A 14,621-nucleotide genomic window follows, 5' to 3' on the forward strand; every position below is an offset into this window, starting at 1 on the left:
AGTCCTCTTCAAAATGAACAACTTTGTCTTCAATTTGGGTGAGACCTGTCTATAGATGCCTCCGGGATAACACATTTACCTACCTGTCACTATAGAACATCTATTTTGTGCCTAAGAAACAAGGCCTGGTTCTCACCCTCAGAACATGAGTCTACTTGGGGACATAGGATAATGTCATTAAATGCTACAAAAATTGATCATTGTAGATTGGGCTAATATAGAAAGGATTTCAGGTTTGAATGGCTGGCCCTTGAAAAGGATGGGTGGGATTTGGATTTGTGAAGGAGGGGGAAGGAAATATCACAAGGGAAAAGAACACAAATAAGAATGTGCGGATTGTGATTAGGGAACCATCATGCCAGATTGGATCATGTTTGAATTGAAAATTGTAATGAATTGCCCAATGCATGGTTGGGGAAAAGAAGGGGAATAAAAAGAGGTAGACTGAGGCCAATTTGTCAAGGGATTTGAAAGCTAAATGGGAGCTAGGCATTTGGAAGCTAGATTAGAAATTCCTGAGTGGGGCAGCAAGGTGGCTCAGTGGATAGAGGCAGGTCTGGAGACAGGTTCAAATGTAGGGGCCTCCGATACTTCCTGTGTGACCCTGAACAAGACACTTAACCCTCATTGCCTAGCCTTTATCATCTTCTACCTTGGAACCAATATATAATATTGATTCTAAGATGTAAGTTGAGTTTAAAAAAAAAAAAAAAGAAAATTTCTGAGGAGGTAGTATGTGGATTAAAGTGCCTGAAATAGAAATGGAAAGGGAAGAGCCAAAAGGCAGGGAGACTAGGAAGGCAACAGTTTCAATGATCCAAATGTGGAGGGCCCATTCTGGGTTTTGGTCTAGGCATATTAAGATTTCATTTCCCCATCCCAGGTGGTGAAACCAGGAAAAAAAAAATCATCAGGAAAAGCCAGAACAAACAACCTCCTATAACAAAGACACTCAGTGAGAAGGAACCTTGTGGGCTATTTCCTCTAGTCTGTTGCCCAACAGAATTCTTTCCTGGAAGCCAGCAGCCTTGAGGTGTTGAGAGCCAATTGGAGAAATAGGGTCAGGATAGGGCCTGTTATCCGGATTCCCTGAGGCAGTCTTTGTGTTTGGTCCTGGTCACCTGAGCCCTGAAAAGCTCTGGTACCAGCAGGCAGGTTAATCCAAAAACAACTTGACCCCTCCAGGAGGCTATTAGGAGTCATTTAGAGAAATAAGAGTCTGTAATAGATGTTTTATCTGGATCCCATTACAAAATCATCGGCAAGCAAAACTGTGTGTATGATTTTTTCTGCATTGCATGTCAGATGCAAATAGAATGGGCCATCGAAGGTAAAAATCTGAGGCTCCTCTTTTGACTCATTTTCAGTTCACCACCTTTTCTCAATATTCTTATTGGAAAGCTTTGAGTCCTTAATCAGACCAGCAGCTACTGAGTTAACAATTTCTCTCCTTGATAATTAAGAAGCCTGAACCCTAAAAAAGATTACTTAGATAAGCTGGAGCTGGACTTTATCTGACCAGGTGCAGTCCTGTAAATCAAGGCAGAATGCAATTGGTAAAAATCTCCATGAAATATTTTTCTGCTCCCAGAATTAACCTCCTACTAATTGGTGGTTGGAATTTGGCCTTTGACCCTGGACCTATCTCTCTACTTTTTAGTCTTTAATGGGTTTGTGTATGATTTGTAACCCCTTCACAGCTGTGATTCTTTCTCTGTGTTCTTTGTTTGAAACCAGTATATAAATAAACTCTAAACTCCAAAGCATTGGATCAGCTATGGACTAAACAACTAGTCTGCCTGTTCTCAATTTCTGTCTTTTCAATCAGACGCCACTAAACGCCACTCAGGACCCCCAAAAATATAGAGAGCTGGCTCTCTACATTGAGGGATTCAGCGGAAGTTCCCAAACTGCTTTGTTTAGAGGTGCCTTGGGTGTTCCAATGTATTTTTCTTTTTTTTCCACGCATCCCTGATCCAAAGGAGATACACTTAACAGTTCTGTTCATTAGTTAGGTCAAAAAATTTAAATGTCCTGAGCATGCTCAGTGCAGTGCTCCAGGAGGCTATGACACAGAACCGTGAATTCCAGCCTCTTTTTCTCACAGATGCCCATGCTGTGGCAACACTTCTCCGTGTCACCTCAATCTTTGAACACACTTCCAAGAGGAATGCTCATCTGGCCTCACTAAATTCCACAAGTCTTTGTAGCGGCAGCTGTTCACCTTCCATGGGGACCCAGGACCTTGGGCTCCCAAATCCTTCTGTGGCAGATTCTTTGGAGGCATTGCTTCTTTGCTAAAAATCTGTACCTGTGGGCAAAGATGCCACTTGAGGAAGCTAAGGGTGGCCACTGAAGAGGTCCAACCCTTCCCGTCTTCCACAGAACAAGAATAAAATGGTGAGGTAGACAGTTAGTGTTAGAAGTAATCTCAACTTCTGAAGTTTATCATACAAAATAACCCCTCCTCTCCAATGGGGTTATTGGAAGGATCTAATGAGGGGCAGTTGGTGTTGCAGTGCTAGGAAAACTCATCTTACTAAGTTCAAATCTGGCCTCCGTCACTTACTATTTGTGTGACTCGGCTCCGTTTCCTCATCTGTAAAGTGGGCTGGAGAAGGAAATGGAAAACCATTCTAGTATCTTTGCCAAGAAAATCTCAAATGGAGTCATGAAGAGTCAGACCTGGCTGAAAAGCACCAAGAGGATGGATATGAGGCCATTTGAAAAGTAAGAATGACTGATATCAAGGGAGGGGAAACTGAAGCCTTAGGTAACTCTCTTTGAAGCACTAACTGGGATAGGATTTTGTTATCACCATATAGACAGGCTTCCAGGTCTGATTCTTTTAGGGTTTTCTGTTAACAGTGGCCTTTAAACAAAAACCAAAAACCCAAAATACCATCACAGAGGTTGCAAATGCTGCTCACAAAACTCATGCACTGTTTAAAGCAAGGCCCTGCTGGGAAGCAACATTTTCCCTTTTGTCTGTGGATCACAGATGACAGAGCCTTAGGAGGGTCAAATTAAAGCTGAGGTTAGTGGTGAGGTCTGATTCACAAGTAGGTTAAAAACAAAAATGATTCCTTTGCAATTAAACAGAAGTGGAGGGATATTTTTCTACATATACATTAGGGAAGAAATGCAATCATCTTTTTTTGTTTTCAATCCTTAACTTCTTTCTTAGAATGGACACTAAGTATTGGTTTGTAGGCAGAACAGCAGTAAGGGCTAGTGATTGGAATTAAGTGACTTGCCCAGGGTCACACAGGAAGATTTGATTTGGATCCAGGACCTCCCATGTCTAGGCCTGGCTTTCTATCCACTAAACCACCTAGTTACCCTCAATGGAATCATTTTAAAAATATGATTCTATTTCTACTGTCCAGTAGTGTGCCCAGCACACCAGAGAATCCTTGGTCTTCAAATTACAACCAAGCCCTCTAACCTCTAACTTATACAAATGTGAGGGGGAACTAAGGGAGAGAGGAAGCGTTATAGCTAATAGCTTGTAAGTGTAGAACTTGTGGATGGCAGAGTGGCTAAAGTGCTGGATCTGGAGCAGGAAAGACGGAAGTTCAAATCTGGTCTTACATAACTAGCTGTTTGATCTTGGACTAATCACTTAACCTTTATCTATCTCAGTTTCATCTGTAAAATGGGGATAATAGCCCTTACCTCTCAGTGGCTATGAGAATGAAATGAGATTATAAAGAACTTTGTAAACTTAGGGCACTACATTAAACTAGAGTTCTTTATGTAAATTTGCAATGCACAAATTGGAATTTACACAGAGAATTCTGAAAGAAATCCACATTTCAAAAAACAGAAATACTTTGTGCTCCCTCTCTCTCTTTTTGCTCCTTTCAGCCTCCTTTGTTCCTCCTCCTGCTCTTTATCAAACTCACTTTACCTAGAGGTCTTTAGACAGGTCCAGTAATATAAATCAAGATGATGTACTGTTTAGGGCAGGTCTCCTGCCATCACAGGGCATGTTCTCTGCACATAATTATGTACTCTCTGAACATGTTATTTTATTGTGTGTCATCTTTAGGTAAAAGGGTTAGTATGTGGAGCAGAAGTCACACCTTGAGAAAATTTTTTTTTTTTAAAAAGCCCCTAACTTCTGTGTGTTGGCTCCTTGGTGGAAGAGTAGTAAGGGTGGGCAATGGGGATTCAAGTGACTTGCCCAGGGTCACACAGCTGGGAAGTGTCTGAGGCCGTATTTGAACCTAGGACCTCCCGTCTCTAGGCCTAACTCTCAATCCACTGAGCTACCCAGCTGCCCCCACACCTTGAGAATTTAAAAAACATTTTGCCTCATTTGATCCTCACATTCTAATGAGAAACAGCAGAGATAATTATTTCTATGAACAAAGAATTTGATAATTAGAAGGGTCCTTGGGGGCCAAGCCCAATACTTGAAACTTGAAACAAGAATCCCTCCTACAATAGAGCCAACTAGTTGACCATCTGGCTTTTACTGCAAGATCTCCAGTGGGAAGCTCTCTACCTTCCTAAATTAGCCTATTGAACTTTTGGACAGCTCTGATTATTAATTTTTCCTCTATATAAAGCCTAAATTTGTTCCCCTACAACTTCAATCCATTACTTATCTTTGTGATCTTTGTTTCCTTTACTATTTTACTCAAATATTTTATAATTTTCAATAATTGAAGACAGGTTCACTGGCCTATAGTTTAGATTCCATTCTCTTCCCATTTTAAAAAAATTATTTACCCTTCTCAAAACTGTGGCATCTCATGGGTCCCTCTGCCTTTACAAGACCAATGCCAGCACATTGGCCATTCAATTTTCCAGGTATTTCAGTAATCCAGAAATATATATAGTTCAATGGAGTCAACTGATATGACTAAAACCCAGGCAGGCCCTCCCTTACCCTCTCTCCCCTTTATCTTAGGTATTGATTCTCAATTAGTAATTGTTCAATTCTTTTCAAAGGTCATTCCCCTTGGCAAATTATACAGAAGCAAAATAAGATGGAAGAGCAGCTCTGCCTTTTACTCAGTTTGTCATGATCCCATCTCCCTTAAGCAGGGCTGCCTCCTCTACTTTGAACTTTCCTCCAATGTGGTTACTTAAGTCCATTTTTGTACACTTAGTTGTAAAGCAGTAAACATTAAACAGATGCAGAGAGAAACGAAGTAAGTCGCCCTCCCAGGGTATACAGGTAGGAAAGTTAATGCAGTCATTTCTGCCTTACCATGCTGCCCATGGTCACAAATAGAGCTGGCAAAGCCAAATCACTGATGGGTTTATACCCCAAAGAGATAATAAGGGAAAAGATGTGTTAAAAAATATTTATAGCCACGTTCTTTGTGATGGCTATCAATGAGGGGATGCCCTCTGATTGGGGAATGGCTGAACAAATTGTGGTATCTGTTGGTGATGAAATATTATTGTGCTCAAAGGAATAATGAACTGGATGAATTCCATGTGAACTGGAACGACCTCAAGGAATTGATACAGAGCGAAAAGGAGCAGAGCCAGAAGAACATTGTACACAGAGACAGATATGCTGTGACACAATCGAATGTAATGGACTTCTCTACTAGCAGCAATGCAACTCTGAGGGACTTATGAGAAAGAACACTATCCACATTTGGAGGAAGAACTGTGGAAGTAGAAACAGAAGAAAAACAACTGCCTGATCACATGAGTTGATGGGGATATGATTGGGGATGTAGACTCTAAAACAATCACCCTAGTGCAAATATCATTAATATGGAAATATCAAATAATGGGGAGAAGAGAGGGAAAGAACATGAATCACGTAACCATGGAAAATTTTTCTTAATTAATCAATAAAAAAAAGTAGAGGGATGCTAAAAAGAAAAAAAAATAGGGCTGGTAAGACCACCACTACATAGGAATATGAAAGGTACAAGTGACCACAGAAATACAGAAGTCAGCCAGCTAGGAAAAGTCAACTTTTAATAATAACCAATGTTGCCAAGCAAAAATCAAACGGAGGTAACATGATAAAATTCTTCTAAAAAGAAAACCAAAATTGCTCTTCTGCCCTCTATGATACAAGTGGGACCAAGGAGGGACCAGACCCAACTGATCTCTTTGGATTCCTAGTATCTCCCAGAATACATAGTGAAGGGTGCTAGGAGGACCATGGAATTCAAAGAGGGCTGGTGCTCTAATCTTCCCTTCAGTCAACAAGTCACAGTCTCCTGTCACAGGCAGGACTGGGAGAAGCTGCCAGTGATTTTTCTAATAATGGGGCCCCAAGGCCATGCAAGATAATCTTATCCCCTGGCTATTATAAAGAAGAGGAGCCTAAGGATTTCCAGGATGACTAAGAACAGAGGACAGCCTGGGGAAACTCTGTGACTGCTTTCCTCAAAAAGGAGGTCCTTCTTCTAGAGGAAAAGACAGTGCTGAGTACTGTCCAGAGAAATTTGGGTCCTGGGGATGGCATAGCCAGATGCTGCAATGTCTTTCCATCAGTCCTAGCTCCATCCTTACTAACTAGCTTGCCATTCCCCCCAGTACCTAGAGCAAAAGTTTAAAAAAATATATATATGTGCAATGGGAAACAATTAAAAATGCCCCATAATCTCAGCAACATAATAGTCACATGTCTATATATATATATATATATGTAAAAAAAAAAAAAAAAACCCCAAAACCCAACAAAAAAAGGAACAATCTCGTGTGACCTTAGAATACTCGGTCAAACTCTGTCTGATTAGTGGCTGCTGGGTTGCGGCTCTGATTGGCTGGCTGTTGGGGCATGTGCCCACCGCCTCTCCGTCGGGGTGGAGCCAGGTACTCAAACATGGAAGTGCTGTGAGTGGAGAGCATATTCTTGAGGTCTGAGGGCATGGGGTCTGACCAGAAGAAGTCGTGGTTGAGGGCATCGTCACTGTCGATACGCTGGGTAGGGTCCAGCACCAGTAGTTTGTCAATCAGGTCCAGCGCATAAGGGTCCTTGACATAGGCTTTAAGCCGCTCTTTTACCTTCCGCTTCTGTCCTTTAGGCAGGTCCAATTTTTCATACAGCTCGTATTTATCCACATTGGGCCACACCTACAGGAACAGAAGAGCCCTTATATGATTAACTTAGAGGTAGCAAGGAGCTTGCTTTGGTGGCAATCCAGTTAAGTTATTTAGCCCTGGACAGCAGGATATTCTGGGGCCAAAACCTGGAATTTCAACCCAATTGTCTTATGCTATGTCCCTACTTGTCATCTTTGTCCCCACTTGAATAAGCAGCAAAATTGTTCTCCTAGTACTAATGGAGGATCATGGGTCAGAGGCTGCCCTGCACAGCGCAGCACAGCACAGCACAATGCAGAAGGTAAACAAATCCTGAGCTCCTCAGGCCACCCCATCCCGGTTCTCTGGGACATTCTAAAAGGGCAGCATCTATCTAACTGTCACATCTAGCACCTTGCCCAGAGCCATGTGCATTCAGGTCCTTAAAATAATACTTGAAGGGGCTTGTTTTTAGCTATTACTGACAATAGTGAGCATGGTGGAAATTTGAAGGACTGGCAAAATTTTTTGGCAGATTGGATTTATTCCTAATTTATGTTAATTAAATGGCTTCAACTATAAGTGGTCCCATTTGGGAATCAGGGGGTGGGATGATGGCAGGTTATCCATATCTATTTTTGCCACAAAAGGAATTGAGACATAGAAGGTGTGCCAAAGGCAACAGCTGAAACATCTGCATTTTTAAGTAACATGCTTTGGGTCTGAGCAAAAAGGTCATCATATTATATAGAAGGCAAGACCTAAGGACCATAGGATTAGTGAGAGAGAAACCTACCTCTGGGGTAATGGAGCCACAGAGCTGACTGATGAGGGTCAGCTGGTGCTGCTCCGTGTTACCCTGCATGATAGGGCTCCGGGTCCACATTTCTGCCATGATGCAGCCTCCACCCCAAAGATCTATTGGAGGGCCATAGTCACGCTCTCCTGTGGACAAGAGCAAAAGAGACATTTGCAGTTGGGGAGCTTAGGCCATCTGGAACCCCTTAGCTTTCATCCACATCTCCTAGGAAAAGAGAAGGACAGATGATTAAGTCAGTTACCCTGTTCTCTTCAATGCAATTAGTCTTGTCTACCCTCCCAAGACAACTAGGTGGTACAATAGATCATGCTGGAGTTGGAGTCAGGAAGAATTAAGCCCAAATCCTGCCTTAGATACTTACTAGCTGTATGACCCTAAGTAAACCACTCCGGTTTCCTCACCTGTTCTTAACGTGAAATCTATGTAGGTTTTCTCTGTAATCTTGCATCTTTTATCTTATAATAATAAGACAGCTTTATAAACATATCTTTTTGTCAAATGATGTCTTCTCTAATGGGGAAGGGAGTTAATTGAGTACCTTACTATTTTAAATGTTACAAATAGATGAATTTTTAAAAATAGTGAGGATCCAATGATACATATAAAAAAACTCTTTGCAAACCTCAAAGCACCATGGTTATGTCTGACCTCATTTGACAAAGGAGGAAACCTAGGCCTGGGGAAGTGACTTGCTCAAGATTAACAGGCTAGTTAGTAGTACCATGACTAGAATCAAGTTTGACTCCTAGCACTTTTCCCATTATACCACAGCTTTCAAATACCAGAGGCCATGTCATTTGTTCCACATAATCCTCCCCCCACCCCATCCTGGTGTCTCCATCTACACAGATGACCATACCAAGGAGCAGCTCAGGGGGCCGGTACCAGAGGGTCACCACTCTGTTAGTGTATCGGTTTGGCTGGCTATTCTTGGCCAGACTAAAAGCTCGAGCCAAACCAAAGTCAGCCAACTTCAGGACCCCATCTCGGGTGATGAGCACATTGGCAGCCTTCATGTCCCGATGCAATATCTGTATCAAAAATGAACATACATACAAAATGAAAGTTAGAGCCTCAACATATCCTTTGGTGTGTGTCCAGGGAATGTGGTTACACTGGAAGTACAAGATCAGAGCCTTAGGAAGCCTCTGGGCCATGTTCTGCTAGCTGGTACACACTTCCCCTAGTCCAGGCACACACATTTCTTCTTTCCCAAACTCCTAGTTATCATTTGACTTGCATTATCCTCCTCACTGCCTAAAAATCATGTTCCCACAATTCTGACCCTGTACAAAGGGGAGCGTTTTAGTGGAAGGGGGCTCAGTGAGAGACTTCCAGGTCACATTAATGGACTTTTTGAGACTAGAAACAGCAGGAAACCACAAGGCTATTTGCTTATACAATTACAACTCATCTAGAAAGCAGTCCTCCTATACAAATTCTAACTATCCTCCAAGATCCAGGTCACATCCAACCTCTTCCACAAGGTCTTCCTTACTCAATGACTTCAGACCACTGAGAAGAATTCTCTTTCCTTTGGCCTCCTCTAGTACTTACTCTCACTCACTTGGAACTTCACTACAATATAAGGCAGTCTACTATCATATTTGCCTTTATCACATTCTTTTGGACCGTTAAAATAATCTTCTGGTTGCCTCGTTTTTTCTCTCTCGTACATACTCCATATAGCTGCCAAAGTGATTTCTGTAAAATAACAAGTCTCACCAGGTAACCCCATTCTCCTATAAACTCCAGTGAATCCCTACTACCTCCTCCAGGATCAAGCATAAATGCTTTGGTGTGGCACTTAAAGCTCTCCTAAATCTGATCCCTTCCTACCCTTCTTGGCTTTATTCTATACTATTTCTTTTCTTTTCTCTTCCTTCCTTCCTTTCTTTAAAAACCCTTAACTTCTGTAAGGGTGGGCAATGGGGGTCAAGTGACTTGCCCAGGGTCACACAGCTGGGTATACTATTTCTTTTCATACATTGCTCCTTACACATGATTCTCCTCTGCAACGATTGTACCTTACCCCTGAGAGCCACCTCTTCAAGTGGACCTTCTAACAAGTCTTTCCCGATTCCCTTAGCTGCTAACACCTTCTTCACCAAAATTATCAACATTTATTCCTCATCTGCTTAGAGATAAGGGAATAATTTTCTGTGTGTTTGCAAACAAGATTACAAAGAAAACCAGAATATACCTCAGGTTAGGAACTCCTGTTAGAGATGTATACGCTGCTGTCTCCCTGGATAAAACAGAAGCTCTCTGAAGGCAGGGGCTATTTTCATTACTTTTGGTTTTTATATTCCCAGGCCCTGGAACACTGTAACTGTGTACCTGTCTTGTTTCCTCAGGTAGGCTATAAACATTGAGGGCAAACAGTGGATCCTACACATCTTAGCCCAACTATGCCCCCCACCATCGATGTTAAACATGCTATCTACAGGACAAATTTCAATCTCCTCAATCTAGTATTCAAGGATTCCCACCACAATCTAGTTTTGTACAACCACTACAACTGCATCCCTTTCTATTTATCCACAAGTTCCCTCTAAAGAAAGGTCCATAATACCTTAGATATTCTTATCCCTACCTTTCTGTCCAGGCATTTCTTGTTATAACAAGCTCTACCCCCTCCCCAATGCTTCCTGTCTTATGGAAAGGTTGCTGGGCTCACCTTGTTCCGATGGATATAGTAGAGGCCATTGAGCAACATTTGCATCACCTTCTTAATTTCCGACAGAGTGAACTTGACATGGGCATTGCTCAGCAGGCCAGCAAGGTCATGTTCACAGAAATCAAACACCAGGTAGATGCTACCTTTGCATCGGTTATAGGGAGAGGCTAAGATGAGATAAGAGAGAGAAGGAATGGTCAAAACCTAGAACCTTCTCCACAATCAGTCCTAAATTGAACCATTGTGTTAATCCCCACCAAACCAAGCAGCAGGACCCAGAAAATTGATCAGGCTCTCTGGGTGGCACTAGCTACAGAAGTCCAATAAGAATTCATCATCACATCTCCAACGCAAGAGGAACAAAACAGATAATTAAAAATCAAGAGAAATTGTATTTAAGAGAAGGAAAAAAAAATCAGCATCCAAAGGAAGAGAAGTCCATGATTTAGTTTCCAGAAATGGAGACAGACACAGAGGTAGGAACAAATCTTAAACTACAAAAAGGTAGAAAAACAAGTTACCTTTGGTCCTACAGATCTCAATTAGGTTGACCACATTCTCATGTTTGAGAAGCTGGAGGATCTTGATTTCCCTTAAGGCAGTGATGGGAAACTGGTATGGAGAAAAGAGGCCAAAGTGAGAGACCAGAGTGAACATAATTTAGGGCAGCAGGATTATAATCCATCCTCCTTACACTGCCAAAATGACATAGTTCTGAAATACAGATCTTAACAGCATCATTTTCTTGCTAAAAACTTCAGTGGCTCTACTATCTTGAGGATAAAATACAAGTTTTTCTATTTTGCATTTAAATCCCTTTTCACAACCTGGTTCCAACCTGTATTTGAAGACTGATTTCATACAATTCATCTTCCAGGAAAATTGGCCCATTTATTTTTTTCTCTACAACTTTTGCACAAGCTGTCTTTGACTGGCAAAAAGTTTTCCCTACTTACATATACTTAGTATATGTGCTACCAGAAGTGAGCACTTGCATATACTTCTTGAAATGGCAAGATTCCTTCATGGCTCAGTTCAAGAACCACTTCCTACCTAAGTGGTATACTGACATTTCAAATGAATGAATGGGGAATGGGGAGAGGGAGAAGAACAAGATTTTCTATCAGACTTCAAGAGACAGTTTAACTGACTCCAGAGAATCTCTAGAGGTCAAGTTAACTTCTCTATCCCTACAAAATGTTAGAAATTTAGGACGAATCTGAATTGGAGAAAAGGTCCTAAGTAGACACCTGACTTCTAGTACCAACTTGGTGTGACCTTGAGCAAGTCTGTAATTCTCTGTCTCAAGTTTTCTCATATCTAAAATGAGGGAGGAGGGGGCAGCTGGGTAGCTCAGTGGATTGAGAGTCAGTCCTAGGTTCAAATACGGCCTCAGACACTTCCCAGCTGTGTGACCCTGGGCAAGTCACTTGACCCCCACTGCCCACCCTTACCACTCTTCCACCAAGGAGCCAATACATAGAAGTTAAGGGCTTAAAAACATGTAAAAATTAAAATCAAAAACAAATAATAAATAAATAAAATGAGGGAGGAGTTTGTACTTCTAACGCTGTTACCAGCAATTAAATGTTACAATCCTAGATCTGCAATGGTTCTCTTAAGTCACAAGTTGCTTCCAGCTCAAAATTAGACCTATATCTGGACGGGTAAATGAAACCTGGGGAATTACAAAATTCATAAATATTCTTCTTCAGCCTTGAGGCACCAAGCCAAGCATGACAAAGCACCTACAAGGCTTTACTCTTTGACTCTGAACACTACCAAATGAAACTAACTATCCCAATTCAACCATTACAATGCTGATGAACTCAAATATATTCCCGGTGTCCAATTAAAAAGACAATCATTTAAGTGTCCACTGTGTTAGGAACTCTGTGCTGAGTGTTGGGAGAGATAAAAAGTTTAGGTAAGATAGGTCTTACAATCTAGTAGTTCACTGCTTCATCATATTTCACTTTGTTTCTTTAAGAGGGCTAGAGGGGGGCAGTTAGTTCAGTGGACAGCAAAACAGGAAGCCAGAAGGATATAGGTTTAAATCTGGCTTCCCTCATACACTTCTTAACTGTTTTGACTCTAGGATAGTCACTTAACCCCAAACGCCTACCCCTTATCAATCTTCTGCCTTGGAACAGATCCTTGTATCAATTCTAAGAGAATGCAAAGCTTATAAAACTTTTTAAAAGAGCCAGAAACATTTCTTTTGAATTACTCCTTGTTGAGACTGGCAAACTAGTTTCTTGCTAGTCAAATTAACTAAAATAGAGCTCTCCACAAGCTATTAAACCCTTTTTATCTCAACTTTAACAGACTAATAGGGTGGGAATAAAAGTTTTTCTAGAGGAGTCAATAGTTATTTGTCTGCATAATAAGGGCATTAGAATTCTTACCCTTCCCACCATACCATCACTCCAAATATTTCTGAGGGTAGGGGAAGAGTGTCAACAGGAAGGAGAATGATGAGAGGTTCTATGTGTATATTGCATTGATCAGTAGACTTTGGTGTGAAGCAATTTCACAGACTATTAGGACTAAAAAAATTAGAAGTGTTAACATGGTATTTAATGGAATCAAATGGTCTTTGAGGTATTAATCAGGACTAAAGGGACCAGGTATGAACAATTAAGGGACATTGTAAGAAGGGTCTCTGAAGTGAGCTTATCTGACCAGTTACCTTAGTTCTACAGCATTAAAAAAAAAGAAGTCAGTATCCAGCAGCATTCCTGGCTATTTTTAAGGTTTCCCAAGTTTTCCCCAAGATAAACCACAGATAACAGATTGAACATATTGAGAAGACAATTAAGGCCCAGGTTTCACATGCCCCTCCAGCTTAGGACTCAGATTCCATTCACTTACCCCCTCCTTTTCATTTTCCATCAGCACTTTCTTCAGGGCTACCTTCTTGCCGGTCTGTCGGTGTTTGGCCTTGAAGACTTCACTACAAGCCAAGGAATGGCACATGTATTTGTCCAGGATCCCTTTCTGCCCATCACCCCCCCTCCCAGAATTTACCAGAATTTGGCAGATTACCCTCTCTCCCAAGTTCTTAGATCAATTATCGGAACTGGAAGAAGCTTAGAAATCATCTAGTCTAAAAACTTCTCACTATGTAGATGAGGAAACTGGGGAGGAGGGGGAAAGGGGGGCGGGGTTCTCCCAAGATCACATTATGAATTAGTAGCAGAGGTGGAACTAAAATCCAGGCTTTCTGAATTCTAGAACCTTGCTCCTGCCACCAAACCATGCCCTTCTTCTAATTAAAAAAGAAACGCACAGCTGTCTGTTAAAAACCCTCACCTTCAGACCTACCCTTAAATCCTATCTAAAACCCTTCTTTCTTTCCATCCTTTCTGAGTCTTCTTTGTTCAGCTCCTCTCTCCCCCAAACTTAAGCCTCTTCGCCTTCCCAGAGGGTTTTCCTTTCTCCGCCTCTTTTCTCTCCATAACTCTAACCTCTTTCCCCTCCAAAGCGTTTCTTCTCTAGCTGCCCCTAAAGTCCAGGATTCCTGGTAGACCCAACCAGGGACCCGGACCTCAAGCCCTCCAGCTTCCCCTTCTTGGACGATCTCGGGACCCAAGACCAAGTCCAAAGAGCCCTCTTCGGGCTCGGAGTCCCAGTAGAAGGGCTTGGCCTCAAGCCCCGGGCTTTGGAGCCCGGCGGTTAACTTTTCACAGTCGGTCCCCTCCCCACCTGGCGGTCCCTCAGGGCCTCAGCCACTAGGGCCTCGCCCCTGCCCCTCCCCAGCGTCCCAGGAGTTCCCCTGCGGTGGCCCCCGCCCGCTCTACAGGCCCTGGAGGTCCCTTCCGGTCTGGGGCCTAGGGAGGCCCTAAGTTCCCCGCCCAGGCCCGGCCCGGCGCTCACCCGAAGGTGCCCTGACCGATCTTGGCCAGCTTCTCGTACTTGGTCACCTCGTCGCAGAAGGGGCATTCCACCGTATCGTACTGCTTGGCCATGGTGGCCTCGCCCGTGCCTCCCGCCGCCCCACTTGCTGCCCCCGCTGGCCCGGGCCCGGGTCCCGCTGCAGCCGCCGCTGCCGCCGCCGCCGCCGCTGCTGCCGCTACCGCCGCTGCCGCCGCCGCGCCCCCCACGCTC

General features: G+C 42.7%; 1 protein-coding gene across 1 annotated transcript; it reads right to left on the bottom strand.

Annotated features, from left to right (window-relative positions):
* Positions 1 to 5,938: 5,938 nt before the first annotated feature.
* On the bottom strand, positions 5,939 to 14,497 carry CDK9 (cyclin dependent kinase 9). Its single transcript, XM_044661358.1, has 7 exons — positions 14,391 to 14,497; positions 13,386 to 13,467; positions 11,033 to 11,123; positions 10,512 to 10,678; positions 8,691 to 8,862; positions 7,808 to 7,956; positions 5,939 to 7,062 (listed from the first exon to the last, which is right to left on the bottom strand). The coding sequence occupies exons 1-7, from the start codon at positions 14,480 to 14,482 to the stop codon at positions 6,694 to 6,696; spliced, it is 1,122 nt and encodes a 373-aa protein (XP_044517293.1). The 5' UTR covers positions 14,483 to 14,497; the 3' UTR covers positions 5,939 to 6,693.
* Positions 14,498 to 14,621: the final 124 nt, after the last annotated feature.

The sequence above is a fragment of the Gracilinanus agilis genome, chromosome 2, assembly GCF_016433145.1.
Source record: "Gracilinanus agilis isolate LMUSP501 chromosome 2, AgileGrace, whole genome shotgun sequence".
NCBI classification, from domain to species: domain Eukaryota; kingdom Metazoa; phylum Chordata; class Mammalia; order Didelphimorphia; family Didelphidae; genus Gracilinanus; species Gracilinanus agilis.

What these genes read in the sequence shown, in the direction of transcription:
- CDK9 (XM_044661358.1), bottom strand. Translation starts at nt 14,482, where the DNA reads ATGGCCAAGCAGTACGATACGGTGGAATGCCCCTTCTGCGACGAGGTG. An exon ending in TGGAAAATGAAAAGGAGGGG is followed by an intron (nt 11,124 to 13,385) that starts GTAAGTGAATGG and finishes TCTCCATACCAG; the next exon opens with TTTCCCATCACTGCCTTAAG. An exon ending in TGAGATCTGTAGGACCAAAG is followed by an intron (nt 10,679 to 11,032) that starts GTAACTTGTTTT and finishes ATCTCATCTTAG; the next exon opens with CCTCTCCCTATAACCGATGC.